This window comes from Uloborus diversus, chromosome 9, assembly GCF_026930045.1.
Source record: "Uloborus diversus isolate 005 chromosome 9, Udiv.v.3.1, whole genome shotgun sequence".
NCBI lineage: Eukaryota > Metazoa > Arthropoda > Arachnida > Araneae > Uloboridae > Uloborus > Uloborus diversus.
In genome coordinates, this window is record NC_072739.1 from 63,957,990 (window position 1) to 63,977,856 (window position 19,867).

Here is a 19,867-nt window from a genome sequence, read left to right on the forward strand (position 1 = left end):
ACACATACGCACATACATACAGACGTCACGAGAAAAGTCGTTGTAATTACCTCGGTGATGGTCAAAATGGATATTTCGCGTGTCTATACATTCTTAGGCACTTTTCCGCATGTGGTCGAATCGAAAAAAAAACTCAACATTCATTTGGGGGTGAGCAAAATGGAAATTAAGGGCGATTTTTGAGTGAAAATTTTTTCGCGAATACAATACTTCCTTTTTTGTAAAAGGAAGTAAAAATAGGATTCCAGGTTTCCCAATGGATTCAAAAGAGCAGGAGGTAATTCCCCTGCACGTTTGATGCACTTTTGACTCGATTGGGAGACCTGGAAACCTATTTTTTCAAATTATAAACCTTGAAGTGGCGACTACCGAAGCACTGGCCACTACTGGTGCGTTTACCTTATGTGTCAACTTAACTATTTTACAATAACGTATATTGAGAGGATTTTGATTCGATACAACAGCAATTTATAGAAACAGGTTTATACAAATTGCTATTGTATCTTTTCTTCACTTTCTCCTTCTTCACTAACTTTCAAAAACGAAAAAACTGAACCTACCCAAGTACTTTACTGCCATTCATTTCAATGAAATATTAAATTCATAATCACTAGATGAGGCGAGTGCCGTCCGCCAACTACTGCGGATGAATCGATATCAAAAGTGGCCAATAATTTGAGATCAATTTCGGAGATGAGTGCTTTGAGTGCAGGGTGTGGTGCCGGACGATTCATCATCCGACTTGTTGCCGGGCTGTTGCAGCCGAGGCTCTGGGGAATTAATAAGATAGCAGCAAGACGCGGACGAGGATTGATGTTTCCGCATATGCGACCAGCGATAAGAAGTTCGCCATCTGTGTCGGCATGGCGGGAAATCGCTGGTCACCTGATTTCTCGGGGCGAGGTAGAAATATGGAGGTTGTGATTGCCGTATTAAGGAAATTAAAGTAAGACAGTTGAAATCAATCACGCATGAAGTAAGAATTCTTTTATCTATCAATTTTTTTGAGGGGGGGGGGGCGTTGGAGGTGCCCCGATGAGAGATCACAGTGACCTTCCAAAAAATTCCTTATTTGGCAAATTTGTCTCGCGATTCGGCAAACATGGAGACATATTTGCAAATTTTAACCGCCCAAATGCCCCTTTTCAATGGATGTACTTACATTCTGCCCACGGACCGTATGGAATAGGTAAACGTCCAGTAGGGACGAGTCTATCTGAATGAGGGGGAAAAGTAAAAATATGATGCGCGTGTTCCACTCAGTTGAATATGACTCTACTTGATATATGAATCTAGAGCCCCTAGCATACACCTGCAAAAGCTGACATCCCTGAAAACTAATAGATGCGCCCATTTCGACCTGTAAGCCGGAAATTTGCCTTTCCATCTAATCGGTGGTGAGACTATATGTGTGCATACCCGTATTTTATCACTCGGCGAAACGTGTGAGTTCGATTCGGCAAATTGAGAATTTCCGAACTCCCAAAAATTTATTTTCGGGGCGCCTCTGTGTTTGGAGATCATTTTATTCACAATTTTGCTCAGTCCTATTGAAAAATTTCTTCGATTCTGCACCTTCTGTTTGGTGTTTTGATTACCACGCTCGCTACGTCACTGCGGTTGTTGTGATTAATTCAACGACAAATATCTGAGACTATTTGGTAAATGTTGTTCGAATTAGGAGGATTCTTCGAGCAACACAAAGGTAATACCAATACTGTTTTCTCAAGAATAAAGGGTTCATAGGGCAGGAAACATGCTTAAAAAAAGCAGTTATGTCTCATAATGGTCCCAATTAAAAGCTCACGAATACAAAGTCGGACTTGGTACAAAAACTCGCAAAAATAGATCCTCTAAACCAGTGGTGCCCTACTTAAGGCCCATGGGTCACATCCGGCCCGCGAAGCTGATCTGTGTGGCCCGTTTTGTTCAATGTTCCAAATAGAAAGGCACGATTAGCGACAATGTCACAAATTTGGAGCAAAAAATTCAGAAATTGGTATCTCAAAAGCATGCGTTTAATAAAATAAGCATCAAGTAATTGATAATAACCACTATTGGTTTGTATTTTTCTTTCCTTTTCCATATTTTCATATTATTGTTATTTAGAAAATAATGAAATGAGGTTGGGCACCACTTCTCTTAAAAAAAGGGAAAAAAACGGGACACTCACGAAATTTTTTAATTATTCACCTTCATTAAGCTTCTAAAAAATGCTGTTACACTTGACAACATTTTAGTTAGTCTGTGAGAGGATGGCATTAGGTTATTCTGATTGGTTCACATGATTCTTCAAGCAACAAAAAGGAAAGGCAGTTAATGCTGGACTCTAGAACGGAGGATCCACAGGACAAGAAATATTTTTAAAGGTCATTTTCCTCTTCAAAAGAGTCTGTAATGTCCTAGAATAGACCATTTTCAAAACCTATGTCCACAAAGCCAGACATTTTGACAAAAAATCGTAATCGCAAAAAAAAAAAAAAAAAAAAAAAAAAAAAAAAAAAAAAAAAAAAAAAAAAAAAGATCCTGTTAGTAACGAAATCATGATCGAAAAAACAACGGGCCTTTCACAAAATTATTTTAATATTAAAATTATTAAACTTGTAAAACATCTCTTAAAAGGTCTAAAGAAGGATTTCTTTAAATTTAAGGTATCGTTTTTACGATTTTAAACGTTTCTAGGTTGCTAGATATTTGATACGATTCATAATACGATTACTACAACAAAAGAGTTAGGCTTAATAATGTACAGAAAAGCGCTCAGAAAGGAAGTAAATGGCTAAACAATGTTAGTAATCGTAACGGTTGAAGAGAAAATATTAATGACTAAAGGGAAAAGTCGTGTAAACAAAGGAGAAAATCCCCAGAAGCAATAAAAACTCAGGGACTATCTCTAGAAACTAAGGATACAGTCCCAGAGATGAAAGAAAAAGTAAAAAAAAAAAAGGAAATGAACTTAATAAGAAATTAAAAGAGAAGTCCTGAAAACGAAGAGAAGTTGTATACGACTTTCTATAGAAACTAAAGGAATACTACGCATTGTCAGAAAAACAGTAGGAACCAAGAGAAAAATATTAGAAACTAGGGGAAAATTCTAACGACGAGAGAGCAATCCCATAGACGGAAGGAATCTTACTAATAAAAGAAAAATGAGGCGGGGAATCAGAAATGGCTAGAAATTTCATCCCAAGAGACTTTCTTACTTACTGCACAATTGTAACAATACACGAGGTTAAAATTTGTCTAACTTTGAACCTACCTTCTAAAAGTTTTGGCAAAAAACCAAAAATTATGTACTTCTGTTAAAGTAGGGTTTCCAACAGTTGCAGGTACCAGTATTCAGCAGTGTATTTGCAAAAGTGACAATTTACAAAAACATACTTATAGTACAATAATCTTGAATACGTATTTCATTACTAAGGCAATTGAAACGGATTTAAAGCGGAAGTCCAAAATGACAATATAGAAATATGCTTTTTCGACATGTCTCGCTCGAAATTGTCATTTAAAATCAATGACAATAATCTAAAAGTTATGTCCATTCACAATAGCAGATGAGTTCATGAAAGTAAGAGCACCCAAAACTAGAAGACATCGGTATTCAAATAAGACCCTATTCCTCTTCACCAAACCGTCTAATTTCGCAACCCATCCATGGTGAATTTTAGCATCGAATCAAGTAAACTGGTTCAATGTCAGGACAAGAGTGGAAATGTCAGCAATCAGGCAGATGAAGGAGTGATGATCGTGGTTTCAAGAGGATAGTGAGAAGTGGTTCATTAAGAATGGGACGTGCGTGACGAATTATTACGCACGCAATGCATCAAACAGGTTGAATAACTTGGCCTGGACACTCGATCACCAGGCTCAGAGAGAAGTTCGCCACAGCTTCCTTTTAAGATAGATTAGTTCGGAAACAGGTACATCTGTAGTTACATATCTTTTTATTTTGTTTTACCTATTTATTTTTCAGTCTATACTTGACTGTTTATTTTTCAAACAGTACTATGGAACCTCTTTGAATGAAACCCGCCTAACTAAAAGCGGGTTTGGCCCCCGCATTTTTATTGCCATAATTGTAAATTTATGTCTTTTCCGATCGAATTCCCTCTCATTAATTCAATTGAATGTTGAAATCTTTATTGCGCAAAAAGAAGGATAATTTCAAAAATAGTACTAAGCTAATATACTAGCAACACCATGACCAAAAATGATCTTCTTCCAAAAAAAGAAAAAAGAATGCATATATATTTCAAAATTGCAGTCTAAAAATAATTGCAACAAAGTTGATTAAAGGGTCAGAATTGCTTTTAGTTTTCTTTTGAACTTTTTCTTCTGTCGGACCTTAAAAGGTCCAAATAAATTTTGAGTTTTTTTTCACCGTATTTTTACGAAAAACATTTCCTCTTTATTTATTTTACTAGTGGTACCCGCACGGGTTTGCTCGTAGTTGAAAATTAAAAAGTCATTTGGTTCGCCTGTATATTTATAAATAATGGATGACGAATTTCTCGCCCATTGGCTATGTTCATTCGCTCTGCCATTCCACGTCATGATAATTTTGTAATTTACTCGTCCGTCTTATGATAATTTTGCTCCGGAAAATGTTCTTAAAATTGAAATAGAAGAAGAACAAAATCGAATTTTCGAAAAATCGCTTCGAGGTGCACACCCCCATGCTACAAAATAACCTTGTGCCAAATTTCATGAAAATCGGCCGAACGGTCCAGGCGCTATGCGCGTCCCAGAGATCCAGACATCCTACAGACATCCAGACAGAGAGACTTTGAGTTTTATTATAAGTAAAGAAGTACGAGGGAAATTTAATTCGATCGATTAATAATAGTAATTTGTTTTGCCTTCCTTGTGCAATATGTGAATCGAATATAAATGAAATAAAAACATTTAATTTCAAAAAATAACAAGAAGAAAATTTTGAGGGGGACAAGCAATGAGGATTCCAGATAAGTTATTTCTGATTCTCGATTGATGCTTATTTATTTTAAGAATAGTTTAAGTTATGTTAAAATCAGCTTGCAGTCATAAGCAACAATCGTAATAAAAAGACAGAACGCATGCGCAAAGATATTCTTCTTCAGAACTGTAGCACTATATTAACTGCAGAATAAATGGTAATTGGATGTTCGAAGGAAGAACATCCATCCTCTATGCATCCCTTTTCTGATGGGAAGATGCAAGAGGGGGGAAGGGGGGGGGGGACCGACTGCCCATGTGCACGTGGAACGAGTAATTACCCCAGAATGCATTAACTAGGCCGAACAAATCATGGCTTGGAGAGCTCTTGTCCTGGCGCAACACAATGAATGGACGATTGTCTAGCGGCTGGTTGTTGCTGAGTGGGCGTTTTGGTTGGAGAAGATTTAAATGGGGGTTCAGACAACGTGGAACGTCTCTTGTTTTGTGTCACAAGTCAAACAGCAGTGGTTTTTGTATTGTTAGAAAGCTTAGCTGGTTAATTTTTTCCAAATACATTTGAATTTTTGTTTTAATTAAACAATATTACACTGGGGAAAAGCGATTTGGCCGTATGAGATTTTTTAAAAAAATACTTTGTAACTTCAATTATAAATTAATGTACATTAAAAAATATAATTAAACTTGAAATTGATGTATAAAAAATCTCGAAAACAATATATTTGAAGTAAAACTAATATAAATTTTAATGAAAATGCATATGATTGGCTAATAAAATTTAATCTATGGGTATAGTAATACATTATAAATACAGAAATATAGTGGAAATAAAGAGAGAGAGAGAGAGAGAGAGAGAGAGAGAGAGAAGAGAGAATCATTGATATAAAGTACTTTCTGGGCTTTATGGCAACTTACTCACGCGAAGAAATGTTTTCAAAATTTTCTATAAAATCACTCTAATTTTATTAATTTGTGTTATATCCGTTAAAGGGAAATAGGTTTAAAAAAAACCCCCAAGAAATGTTTTTAAAGCACATTTTACAACAGAGTTCTTATTCTCCAGACATAAAAGGAAGAAAAGTCTTAAGAATTAATTACCGGCTCTTTTCTTTTGCAAAGTTCTTCCAAGTTTGGCTTCAGCTTCTTTTAAAAAAAAAAAAAAAAAAAAAAAAAAAAAAAAAACCCGTAAATCATTCTCAACTACAACTTTATTTCTATACACTTTTAAAAACTGCAAGTTTCATATGGCACATTTTATGGTGAAACGTTGTAGCAGCAGAGGCGCTTCTTAAGAAGGTCATTTTGCCACTTGTGAAACCCTTAAAGGATGTAAGATGGAGTCAAATGGCACCCTCAGTGGGGCTATACGGAACCAACTGGCACCTTTAAGGGGGACAAATGGGACTCAGATGCTACTGGTGCTACAACGTTTCACCCTAAAAGTGCCATATCTAACTTGCAGTTTACAAGATTGCAGTTGAGAATGATTTACGTCTGTATTTCTCTCTCTTTCTCTCTTTCCAAGCTGACGCCAAACATGGAAGAACTTTGTAAACAAAAAGAGCGTTCTGGCTAATTAATTCATAAAACTTTTTAAATTGTACTTCTGGATAGTAAGAACTTTGAAGTAAAATGTGCATTAAAATAAATTTCTTGGCTTAAAAAAAATTATCTATTCGTAATCAACTTTATCCAATACGAGCTGCGTCGCCCGGCTTTGCACGTTTACCTCGGAAATAAAAAGTTATATCAAGTGACGCGTGTTCAACAATCAAGCTTGAACCAAGAAAAAGAAAAAAAGTAAACTTTTGCGGCAGATTGCGGAAAAATAACCAAAAAGGAAACATTTTAAATCCTCCGATTACCAGGAGAAGCCTTTAAAACAAAACCCAGAATTTTATTTGCTCATATTCGAGACAAAAAATGGCAACAGATCTTTCGTCTCAATGATTTTCTTCACCCGCTATAAATTTTAATAAAAGCATTGTTGCGCAAAGTTGAGATGAAGCAGTGAATAATAATTTGAATGGAGGAAAACCTTCGAAAAATATGTCGAAATCTAAGTGTCATAATTAATAGTTTTTAATTGATATCTCTGCTAATTATTATCGGAGGATTATTTTAAATAGCCAAACAAAAAGACGAGAAAATTACGAATCCATCGATACCTGGTTCGATGGTCAGTTTACTGGCTTTCGGGAGAAGTAATTCGGACATAGATAGATAGATAGGTAGGTAGGTACATACGCTCAGTTTTTAATTATGTAAGATAACACATTTTAATAAAACCAAAGTTGCGCATTGTTAATGATGCACAGAAAAGGGTGCGTAGGTTGAAACAGTTGAGAACCCATCCGTACACATATCAACATTGATTCTTTCGATTCTATTACAAGTCTAAGACTACAAAAACATTGTTAGAAAGGAGGATTCAATTAAAAAAATATACTTTTTTTAGAAAAACCAATTATAGTTAAGTTAAAGTATTAATGATGCAGTGCCAGAACATCATGAATTAATGAAACAATTCAACAGAGCCATAATGTTCAGAGAACATTTGATGTACGTTATGCACTAAATAGTCACTAATACGAATACGCAGCAATTGCTGTGATTAACTGCTGGCGCGTGCATCCACTGAGCAGAGGAAATTACTGAAGTCACCATGTTAAATGGCTAAAATGTTACAGTGTGCACAGGCAATGAAATTAGTTAACTGAGCATCACATTAATGATTAGCATGTTAGATGGTCCATAAATGTATATGATGAGATAATTAATTGCTTAAAGCACTCATCAATCAAGAACGTGTGTAATGTGGTATAGTTTAGAGTTAAATTAATACAACTGTTATTACATAACGGAGTCAGAAAACGCTACGGTGTGTTTCACAGTACGCTAAACAAGCAGAAAATTCAACACGTCAAACCACGTTGTTAAATTACTATTGAAAAGAAAGCATTCAATCCAATAACGCTATTTCTAATCATTTTCCAGTTTTTAAACAAATTCCACTTTATGCAGTTTTTATCCTTTTTATGATGATGTAACCACATGGAAAAATCAAAGAAATTCGTCCACTCCATACTGTAGAAAGACTTCAGAAAACTACATGAATTAAAAACAGTTCCTCATTTTCAATTGGTACCATGCCGAAAATTCCTTTCAAAATAAGATTGAGTTTTGCACCAAATCCTGTTCGTTATGAGAAGTCAAAGGGTGCGGAATTATCAACTCAACAAAGGGTGAAATTAGCGGTTGCCAACGGCTTTAACGCGACGAAATGGGGGGGGGGGGGGAAATTGCCATTTAAGAATCATCTGCTAACTCTATAGTTTACCACATTTGAATTATTGTAAAGTAAATATTAAAACTTCATTGAAGCATTGGCTACGATTTTCCTTTTAGTAGCTAAGCTCAATTAATTAAGCAACTCGTATTTTTTATGTTTGCAATACGTTTTCCAGTATAAATAATTTCCAAACAATTTTGAAAATAAAAAAATGGATGCTTTAATTTTGAGTTTAAATTTATTGAATGTTCTTTGAAACATTTTCATTTGATAGTACAATATAACTAAACAATTAAATACATCCTTCTGATAAATTTTGCATAAGAAAGAAGTGCAGTACATTTTTCTTTATCACCATTCAGTTTTTTAAATGCAAAATTTTAACTAATATAATACACGTTAATATAGTTGAAGTGTTTTAGTAGGGAGTACACGCATAGTTTATGATACACAAAAAGGGATGCGTAGATTGAAAAAGGTTGAAAATGTCTTCGAGAGATGTGTTGAAACAGTTCTGTAGAAAATGCCTATAAGCGAAGTGTTGGAGTTCTACAGAGCATGTTTATGAGGAAATCATAGAAGGAGCTCTATAGAAAATGTTTATGAGGAAATCATCGAAGTTCTATGGAGAATTTTTATGCAGAAATCATCGGAGGAGTTTTATGGAAAATGCTTATGAGGAAACCATTGAAGGAGTTCTACGGAAAATGTTTATGAGGAAATCATCGGAGGAGCTCGAAGGAGAATTTTAATGAGAGGAACTGTCGAAGGAGGACTATAGAGAATGTCTATGTTAGGAGCGTCGAATGAGCTCCATAGGGAATGTCTATGTGGGGAGCGTCGAAGGAGTTTTATAGAGATGGTCTATGGGGAAAGCTCCAAAGAATTTTGATGGATAATATCTATGACGTCAAAGGATATAATCGGAGGAGTTAAAATCGTCTGCACATTTTAGAAAATGACCATAATTATGTTTTAAGTTTGATTATCGAACATATATCAATTCTGCAGAAAACTGTCAGGGAAGATAAGAAAACAAAAGTTTATTTTGAAGATAATGTAGGACCATTGAATTTTTAAGAGTTTTATTATTATTTATTTTTTTTAAATTTAGATCGACAACTGTCAAAAAAAAAGCTATTATCACTATATATATATATATATATATATATATATATATATATATATATATATATATATATATATATATATATATATATATATATATATATATATATATATATATATATAACATCGAAACAAAACACACTTTTACCATTTCGTTGCGTCCCTAAACTACAGTTTAGAATTGCATTCATACACGCATATAATCAAGTTTTGTCAGCTCATTGTGAATCATTTTGCAAAGTCGTTTTAAGTTCCCGTAAAAAAAAATTGAACTTTAACTTTGTCCAAATACATTATTTTATTGAAATACAATTAACTTTATTTCTTTATTACGTATTAAAAAAATACCAATATGAAAACAAATACGAATAAAAATCTAAACAGCGCAGCGAAGAACAAAACAACTAAACTTTACTTTCAGCACAATTCTTTAATCTAGGCCAACACTAAGAAAATGGCAAAAAAGCTTCATTTAAATGGCACAAAAATTACAAAGATCGTGATTAAATATTTTCAAAACCCTAAGGGCAAAGGATTTTTATGAAATATAATTTTCCTCCGAAAAAAACAACAACAATAAAAGCTCCAGAGGGCTGAATACTAAGGCATAAAAAAATACCCATAAAATGCCAGCTACGTTTAACGCTGAGAATACAAGTTTTTACTGCAGTTAAATTCCATGCATACAAATTACGAAGAGGACCAAGTCTGGGCACAGAATTAAATTTCCCTATTTTATCTTCTTCTTAAACCAGAGCGAGGTTTTTGTAATTTAATTCCGCAAGTAAAGATTTTTTTTTTACTTATTCTTTGGATTATTTGCTGTCTTACCGCAGTATTATTTTCTTCCCGTACTCTTATCTGAAGACTTCGACGAGACGGAAAGTTTCTTTTTTCCTATTAAATTTGTTACTATTCCAATGAGAAGTTTCTTTCCCGAAAAAATACGATTAAAATTGAAGGGAGAAAATGACGGCCTTGTGATTTAAGTGGAATAATTAATCCTATTTAAGTTCCGTAGAAATGGAAATGCTTTTTTGTCCTCCAGAAGAGATTGGAAAATTGATTTTTTTTTCGTAAGGAAGACCGTCTAAAGCCCAGATAACGAACGTTAGATACATAATAGAGCATCAGAAATACTCAAAACCGTCAGAATTTTTTTCTCTTGAAATTGGAGGAAATCTACTAAGTCTAATGAGGGAGAAGAGCAACTGGTTGTTACACTGAGGCGTGATATCTTAGTTTCCATTCATGTTTGGAAAGCTTAGTTGTACAAACATGGTTAGCCATATGGGGGAAGAGGCGGATACAAGGGAGTACCATTGGGGTCATGTCCCCTCTCTATCCAAAGACTGTCAACAATTATTGTATTTCAATGAACGCAAACGAGTGAGTGGCAACACTTCGAACTGGGCACAAGACTCATTCAATCAATCTGACTATCGAATCACTGTACCAACCATCGATCCTATGCTGTGCTACATGGGGCCTTTATCGAATTGTTATCAAATTGTAGTATTTAATCAAGGCTAATTATTTTCTATGTGTGCTAAATGTTAGTAATAAATGTGTTTCTTGTGCTACCACGGAATTATCTAATCAATACGCGGAACTTGGACACCTACATCACAACAACAATATTATTCACCCATCATTATTGCATGTGATCATGATCTAATAATTGCATACAAGGTAGATGGTAGTAGAATATCATGCATTATAACACAGTTCAAGTAGTTCAATTCACAAGTAGTGTTCAAATACTTTATGAATAAAATGTAAGTGTTTGCCATAATTCTTTTTGGACGAGGTGGCCTGATCGGTAAGGCGCCGAGCTCGTAATTGGAGAGCTCCAGCCGATCGAAGATCCTTCGTGTCCACTGATGATAACTGGGGCATGTTAAATATGTCGTGGTCACAAAGTCCTCCACGAGAATTAATACCTCTTAGGGTGCTGAACCAGAAGTTGTCGGCATCTGGTTTTGTTCTAATTTTCGAAATGTTGATGACGGTGCTTCCATCTATCGTGTGCTGTCTGAGCTAATTCGGACTTCCTCCTAAATGGTACTCCTTAAAACGGAAACCGACCCACCCTCACTGCCTTAACTCATAATATTTTTAATTTATTTAATTATTCGTTTAAGTAAATATTTGCTTAAGTTATATTCTTTTTGTCAATACAGTAAAACCTGTAAAGTCGACAACCCTTGTAAGATAACCGCTTTTTTCAGGCACGGAATTTGCCCTTATTAGATAAATCAACCTCTGTAAGTTGACCAAAAGTAGAGGGCACCGCAGGTGGTCAACTTACACAGGTTTCACTGTATATTCATCATGTCATCTCATTTATAAATAGTTCGTATACATAAATAATTTATTTTTAACTTATTAGACTCTTTTGATGCTGCACGAGATAATTAAACATAAGGATATTTATTCTTTGCAAAACTTCGTTCTGGAGTGATGCTTCTGCAACTCTTAAAAACATAGCATTCATGAGATAAATAAATACCTTTGTGATGAACAGTAAAGTAAGAAATAACAACGTCAAAAAAAGCACAAATTGCAGACTACTGCAGACACTTTTTGCATTGAAAAAGGCGTTCATAGTAACGTCGAAACACGTGTCTGCAGTAATCTGCAATTTGTGTTTTTTTGACGTTGTTATTTCTTACTTTATAGCATTCATGCTTTGTCAAAATAAATTGAATGCTAATGGTTGCTTACAACTTAACAAGGACAGTAACTGATCGTGCATTCAAAGATCAAGAAAAAACAATCAATGTTTTAAGTCATCGGAATGCACCGACCACTCTCCAACTAAAGACGCTACACATTGTGTACTGTTTACTATTCATCAGTTGTCAAACTCTTCCGAACAAGCTGCCAGAGAAGGGTTTATTCTTTGGAAGGAAGCTTAATCCCTGTCAGGTAGAGTCCGACTCCACAAAGGGCCTTACGATAAGGGCCACCAATTGAGTCCTCATTATATCCAGGCTCATCAGCTGATGACGGACTTCCCAGATGAGGGAGATCAGCCTTTTGTGGCTAAGTCGAAAGTTGGTGCTTTATGAACTTAGGAATAGGAATAGCATTAATGAGGGTGAAATAAGAAAACAGACAAGAAAAATAAATGAGTTGGTTATCAGGTGGGGTTGGTTTTCTATTTTTTGAAACAAATTTTTATGCATAGAGGACAGTAAAAAAAATCATTTTCTCATATGTCAGTCCATAAGTTCATTGAAAACTAAACAGTGCTTCGATGGGATATTCAAAACCGCACAATCTGCGCATGACGTCACCAATGATGAACGTTAGTGTCATACTGTGGATTGCGATATTATTACATTAAATACTTTTATTATCACTATTTGATCACTCTTAATTTGAGGGACTGAAAATAGAGTTTTCGGCGGAGGTTTACAACCTTATGGGTTGTTTAAAAAAATTGCTTTTTAGAATTCTAGAGTATATGTGCTGTAAAACGACCGAAGCAAGATAAAACGATATACAAATAATCTTGTCAGTGGGAGGGGGGGGGGGGGAGTAGCCGAGGGTGCTGTTTTACGATTTCTATTTTTCTCCCTTGAAAATTGATGTCGGCTACAGAATTTACTTTTCGGTCTTTTCGCCGAGTCTCACTAGCAAGGTATGAATGATAATATGTACTATAAAATGGTTTACCTTACTTTTCGACGATTTATAAAATTTCTTCCCCCCTTAAATATATCGAAAGGTAAGTTTGAAATTGAAAAAGAGGGGGGGGGGGAGAAAATTTCGTGTCGGTGAAAAGTAAGGAACACACAGAAAATAAGAGAAAGCAAAACAATATTAGAAGAAATAATGCAAAAGAGAACAGAAATAAGTTTTTAAAAATTAACAAAACTTTAAAAAGAAAAACAAAAGCCATAACATGTAAATTCAGAACAAAATATTACCTAGGCCACCACGAAGGTTGACAGGGGATATTTCTGATAAATACATAGGCACAAGCGCTGTGCTTAAACCTGAAAAAGAAAAAAAAAATCAAACAGTTAAATAAAGAAAAAAAATATGTAAACATTTCGATCAAATCAATACGCAGTTGAATTAAAAATGTATCACTTTATAGAACACCAATATGAATTGATAAGAAGAAATTTAAATGTAGAAATTTTTTTTTTCATTGGAACTGGACGACGTTGGGGGACCCTGGGGTTCCGCGGAACACAATTTAAGAAACGCTGACTTAGAGAATCATTTGCCTGCATTTTCAGAAGAGAAAAAACTGATAGAGAATAATTGTTTGCCTTATCACTAAAGAAGTGATTTCTTCATATGGGTTAAATATTTCAAAATTGTGTGTTCTAAGTTTTGATGGATGTTGCATATTGTATGAGATGCCCGTACAATGTTGAGACTGCGCAATTCTTAAGCATAAACTCCATGTCATTTTACATACATGTTTATAAATTATATACATAACTTAACATATTATAACTTAATGTTTAGCTGGTAAGTGTTCATTGATGCCTTGCATTAGAAGCACATTTTAGCATTTCTATGTAATATATGCCTTCGTGGAAACTTTTTGTAAAGATTTTTGAAAAACATCCCACATGAAAAAAATACTTTCACATCAACAAATATATGTTTTGAGGCTCTTTACTTGACAATCTCTGAGTGACACAAGATGGTATTCAAGAATTGAATCCATAAAAGCCTCCTGGAAGAACTACTGGAAAACGACCTTTTCATTGATAGAAAATCTGAAGTCATTTTAATATGTATGGCTTTCTTTGAATTTTTATTTACTTCATTTATACTGCGGAGCGTTTTCTCAACGATGCTACACCATCATAAAAATTTCAATCCACTAATCCTAATTCTTGGATTGACAATTGAAACTCTTAGTAATTTTCGCACTAATGCATACTTGAACCAAGTTTGGAACTTTGTGACAGAATTTTTCCATAGCAGTTTTTACTGTATGCCAATGTAGGAGAGGTGACAAAACTCACGTGAAGTTTTAGCCAAACTATTAAATCAATATTTCGAATAAAATGACCAATTCAGTTTCTCAAGGAATTGAGACAGGATTTGATGAGGTAAATTTATTACTGGTCTTAAGTTTAATATTATGTAGGTGGGTATAGATAACGAAAAAGAAAATATTACACTTATAAGTAATAGCATGAGGGAAGAAGAATTGTTTTGTGAATTGCGACTATACTTTTTAATGACGCAAAATAAATACTAGCCCAATTTAAAAAGCTGTCTTGGTTATTTTAAAGAGAGGAATCAGAAGGAAATGTGTTTTTTGACATAACTTTCTTGCTTCTGTTGTTTTTTGACTGTTTCAATCAGTTCAGTCATTTGAAAGATGAATTTGTAATTAAATTGAAAAACCAACGTAAATAAAGCACAAATTAACACGAAAATACATCATATAGCTATTTCAAGGCTACAATGGAGCCTCTTCAGCAGTACGAAAAACTCAGCACACAACCAGAAAGTTGTGGGAGAACTGAACGTCAAACCATTTTGACTTTTGTGTGTCAGGAGGTTTGAGAATTACCTTCGAAGCGCAATGAGGCAAACAAGACCTTCATCTTTAGCTATATTGGCAATAAAGCAAAACACTGGATATTGATTAAATCTAGTTACGAAATTTTCTGTTCTTCCTGACTCCAAAACTAGCAGATTAAAACATACTAATAAATACAAACTAGTACCGAAATGTTTTGTGAGATAACTTATTACAAAATAAATTTAAAGCTTCGGCCGTAAAAAATTTCATTGTTCTTAAGAAAATCAATTATTCTTAACATTAAAACCATTTTATTATCATTTCTTGTTAACCAATATGTATTTTATACCTTACTGCGAAAATTCATGTTCAAGAAACTCGACTCCCCAAACGAAATGCTGAAATGCTGTCCCTGTGTGCAAATACAATTCTTTGAGTAGTTAAAGCGTTTTCCCGAAAATACGACCCGGTTTTATGCTGAGTTTTGCTACAGAAGATACCCTAGGGCTTATTTGCAGGAAATGCCTTATTTTTTTGCACAATAACTTACCCTTTTTCATACTTAAAAAACACATTTATTCGGTTTTAAGAAACATTGAAAAGCGAGGAGAATAATTAATGCAACCCCGTCTTTGAAAGGGGTTCGTGTCCTCCTATTTAAGTCATCAAGATAGCCTGAAACGGTGTTTTGAAGATTTCAGTTTCAAGAAATTACCGGGAACGAGCCCCAGAGCCCCTAATTGTTCAAATCTTACACTATAGGAAGCCTATCTTGTGCCGTGAAACGTTCGTTCTTTTGAATGATGATCTTAAGTGGGGCTTATTTTAAAGTTAGGGCTTACATCAGGGAGACCTGAAAAACCATGCTAGGGTTTATTTTTCGATTATACTTTATTTTCAGTGAAATCCGGTTGTTAAATGAAAATAAAACTAAAATCATATGTTTATATGAAAAAATCATTATTTTTTTTTTTTACAACAGTTACAAATAAATGCTTTTCGGTCTAGATTTGTGAGAAGCTCTTATTAAGTTTGGAAAAAAAAAGTTCTTTAGTCAAGGATTTTTCCAGGAGCCAATTTTTCTTCCTCTTGTCTGGAAACTAATATTAATGTGTGAAATAGTAAAAAGTTTCTGACAGAACGATATTGCAATGTTTGAAGACAGGACGTTACTTAACTGGAACTCCACCAAAGACTAAATAGCGCTAAAGAAAAAAAAAATTAAATTAATTTGAATTTTGTCATCTTGAATTCAAATTATGTTTTTCGCAATCACGAGTGTGTATGTAGGCGTGTGTGTGTGGGGTGGGGGGGGGGTATGTGTATGTGTGTGTGTAGGCATGTGTGTTTGTGTCTGTGTGCAGGCATGAGTGTTGGTAGTTGTGTGTATGAGTGTTTGTGTGCGTGGGGGCGGGGTATGTGTATGTGTGTGTAGGCATGTGTGTTTGTGTCTGTGTGTAGGCATGAATGTGTGGGTAGTTGTGTGTGTGTATGTGTTTGTGTGTGTGTAGGTGTCTGTATGTATGCGTGTGTGTTTGTGTAAGTGTGTGTTTGTATGTGTTATGTATGGGTATGTGTGTATGTATGTGTGTGTAGATGTGTGTATGCATGTGTATATAGGATATGGGAGCAACCTGGAGACGGTTTTTGCTAGAGGAGCAGCATCGGGAGGGGCCGGTTGACGGTGATGCTGCAGAGGGTGCTGGCGGGACAATAAAATAATAGGACATCAAAACAGTCAAATGAAAGCATAAGCAATCGTGATTGCTCAAAAAACCACAATTATTTTTCTTATTGTTCTCGCCATTGAGCATTGTCATTTCAGTAAATATAAAACATAATGAAAAGGAATTAAAACACTAGGGTCGTCTGCCAATTTTAAATAAAAAATATTTGCAGCTCTAGAGCTTAAAGACGCTACTTTTAGAATGTAAAAATTAGCCAATAAAGTAAAACATTTCAATTTTGCGCCCACAAGGCGGACGGGGCGTATCTATTCTTACGTAAATGAGTCGGTCTTGGTTTTACCTCTTTCAACCGCCATTTACCAGAGATTGCAGCATTTTCTATAGCTTATTGGAATTGCAAAAAGGTAATGATTAAAAATACTTCGAAATCGTCTGCGGCACTAATGTACCAGTTGAACGAAAGATTCGTAATTCCAATAAAGGAGGCGCTGTAATCTCTACCTAATGGTAGCTGAAAGAGGCAAAGATAAGACCAACACACTTACGTAGGCTATGGTCTGTCCAATGAGACATCTGCATTGTTCAGGCAAACCTAAAATGGTTCACTTGTGTGGCTAATTATTTAATCACCGCAAGGTGGCTTAATCAAGTTCTATAATTGCGAATACTGCTCTAAACTTCATTCACGAGAAAGACAGACTAAATCATGACCCAAAAAGATGGCGCTGACGCTTTCGGACCTTGACAATTTATGAATTTTTTTTGTTAAACCGATGCAACTATGATCTGCCCTTGAAATTCTCGAAAAGTTCGAAACTTCATATGTTGCCCATTTTGACTGCAAGAGGCGCTGAACGGAATCCTGTGCATCCCCCAGTCAATGACAACATTTCAAAGTTTGTTTATTTTTGATTGGAAGTCACCCATTTTAACCGGAAGAGGCTCTGAACGGAACCATGTGTATCCATCAATCAATGGCAACTTTAATGAAAAACAGGGATTCCCTGTAGCGCCCTATTTATTGCTATGAGTTTCAGAGATTGTCACGGCCTGTAAGCATAAGTGAAATTCTGCGGGGCAATGACTAGATGTAACCATTTGGCAGCCTCAGTCACATGCTTGGCCTGGGCAAGGACAAATTGGTACCAAGCAGACGGTGAATGCGAGTTCTATTGGTTAACCTTTTTTTTTTATTCAAGAGGAAATCCCCAAAAGTGGCATAGCGCCAAACCTTCTAGAAATCTTTTTGTTTAGTTTCGGTCTGTGTATTTTGCGTACAGAGTGTAGTTACATTTGAAAAATGTTGTTCTCTTTTAAAGGATTTTTCCAGTGAACCACTTCTTTTTTTGATGTCTGGAAATACTAAAAAGGTTTCTGCAAGTACGGCATTGCAATGAAGTGAATGATGCCACGATATCACTTTATTGGAACTCCATCAAGGTCTAAAGAGCATATCTTACCAATGATTAAAATAACTCAAATCTTAAAATTAGAGAACGCATTTAATACGAAACCGACCGGTTTCGTCCGGCGGAGGCAAAATTAATTCAAGATGCAAACGGATTGCAACTCGCTCGAGATGCTAATGCGCACTTAAGCGATATTAAGTAAGCACGGAGAAGGGTTCTGGTGTTCGGCGAGATCGTTAATCACGGTCTTCGAGGGAAGGGGGGGGGGGGCGAGAATAATGGAGGGTTACGTACCGCAGTTGAAACCAATGGCCAGGCGGCCCAAGATGAGCATCTCAAAGCTCCAGGCAGCTTTACTGAAGGCCATCAGGACTGCACCAGCCACGCCCACCAGATTGTTCAGTAGAATTCCACCTTTCCTGAAATGGAAGACGACATGAAGATATTTTGTGCCAAAGAATTTTGAACACAGCAATTTTAAAACTTGGATAAAAACGTTAAACGCACAAATTTAAGGGGAAAAAAAACTACGTCTAGTTACTCAACAATTCTCTTACAACATTCAGCCTCTAACATTAATTCGAATTTTGACGTTTTGAACTCAAAGTATGTTTTATGCAATCCCGAATAGCGATAGGACTCTAGTAGTTGAGTTTCTTGTTTCTACAAACGACTCCTATCGCATTTATAGCTGCAAAAAACTTAATTTAGTTCATGACCTCGAAATTCAAATGAATGTCAGGGACTAGATACTGGCATGAAATACACTGCCAGCTCAGTCAATTCCAGCCGAGGACTGCAGTTTCGTGCTTATTAGCACTCATCAACCCGGCATAGGAAGTGAATGAGCTGGAGGTGGAAAACCTCTTAAGGAAGCCAAGAGTGCCAAACAAACTGATAGCTAATGTAGAGTCAGCACTGACCAGACGAATGACCGAAACAATGGTTCGGTTCAACTCGAAGATTGAAGACAAGGCATGGTATATTCAATATTGAATATACCATTCCACTAGGACATTTGTAAAAAGAATTGTACACAACTTTAATGAAATTATTATGCTTTCAATCAGTTACTTAGTCTACAATGGAGTTGTAAACAATATATTTTATAAATAAAACTAAAATTTTTTTTAAGTAGCGTAATGAAGCTAAAATTACAGCAAATAAAAAATAGGATGACAAGCACAAAAGTCAACTTAGTTCTATTATTCCAAGACAAGAAGCAACAAAGAGTTTTATAAATTTAATTAATTTTTAAAAAGAGGGAAGAAAAATAGAAGTATCAGTATACTCATAAAAAAGAAAAGAAAGTTTAGAATATGTTTTCAAAACCTGAAAAGTCAAATGCAAACAATTCGTCTGTTGTAGTGAAGTTTTTAAAGTTCCGCTCAACCAAACTGGATGTAAGCAACTTTACACATTCTTTCTCATTTACTACACTTTTGTCAATTTTTCAGGAAAAATAGATTGATTAAGCATATTATCTTTTCGCCTGTGCGCGAAAACTTATTTGAAACTCTAGAAGTCCAACTTTGCATTCTATCCGCTAACGGGTCTACATAATGGGCAACTTACTTTTTTGTTGTAAATCTAACAATAACAAAATATTTTTTTTTCATTCAAACAAGGATTTGACATCTATTTCAACTTGTTCAATCTCATTTGGCTGATCAGAACATAATTCATCAGTAGAGTCAGTTTATGTGTTTGAGGTGTTATGTGGGTTACAAGTGCGAACTGATATTTCAATTGTTTAGCATATTTACTGCAGTGATTGTTTAAATCTATCACTCATACTATGATAAATTTTATTGTGTGAACATAGTTTTGAATGTTTAAAGTTAAAGTCAACTTAGTAAAGAGTAGTTATATTGTTTTCATTGTGTTTATATTGTGACATAGATAC

General features: G+C 35.1%; 1 protein-coding gene across 1 annotated transcript in view; it reads right to left on the bottom strand.

The window, feature by feature from the left end:
* LOC129230665 (glucose transporter type 1-like) overlaps positions 1-19,867 on the bottom strand; it is a 290,489-nt gene that overhangs the window by 89,806 nt on the left and 180,816 nt on the right. Inside the window, exons 5-6 of the mRNA XM_054865080.1 lie at positions 18,256-18,380; positions 13,294-13,362 (exon numbers count right to left, since the gene is read on the bottom strand). Of these exons, the coding sequence (XP_054721055.1) occupies positions 13,294-13,362; positions 18,256-18,380 (194 nt within the window). The remainder of the gene's footprint in view (positions 1-13,293; positions 13,363-18,255; positions 18,381-19,867) is intronic.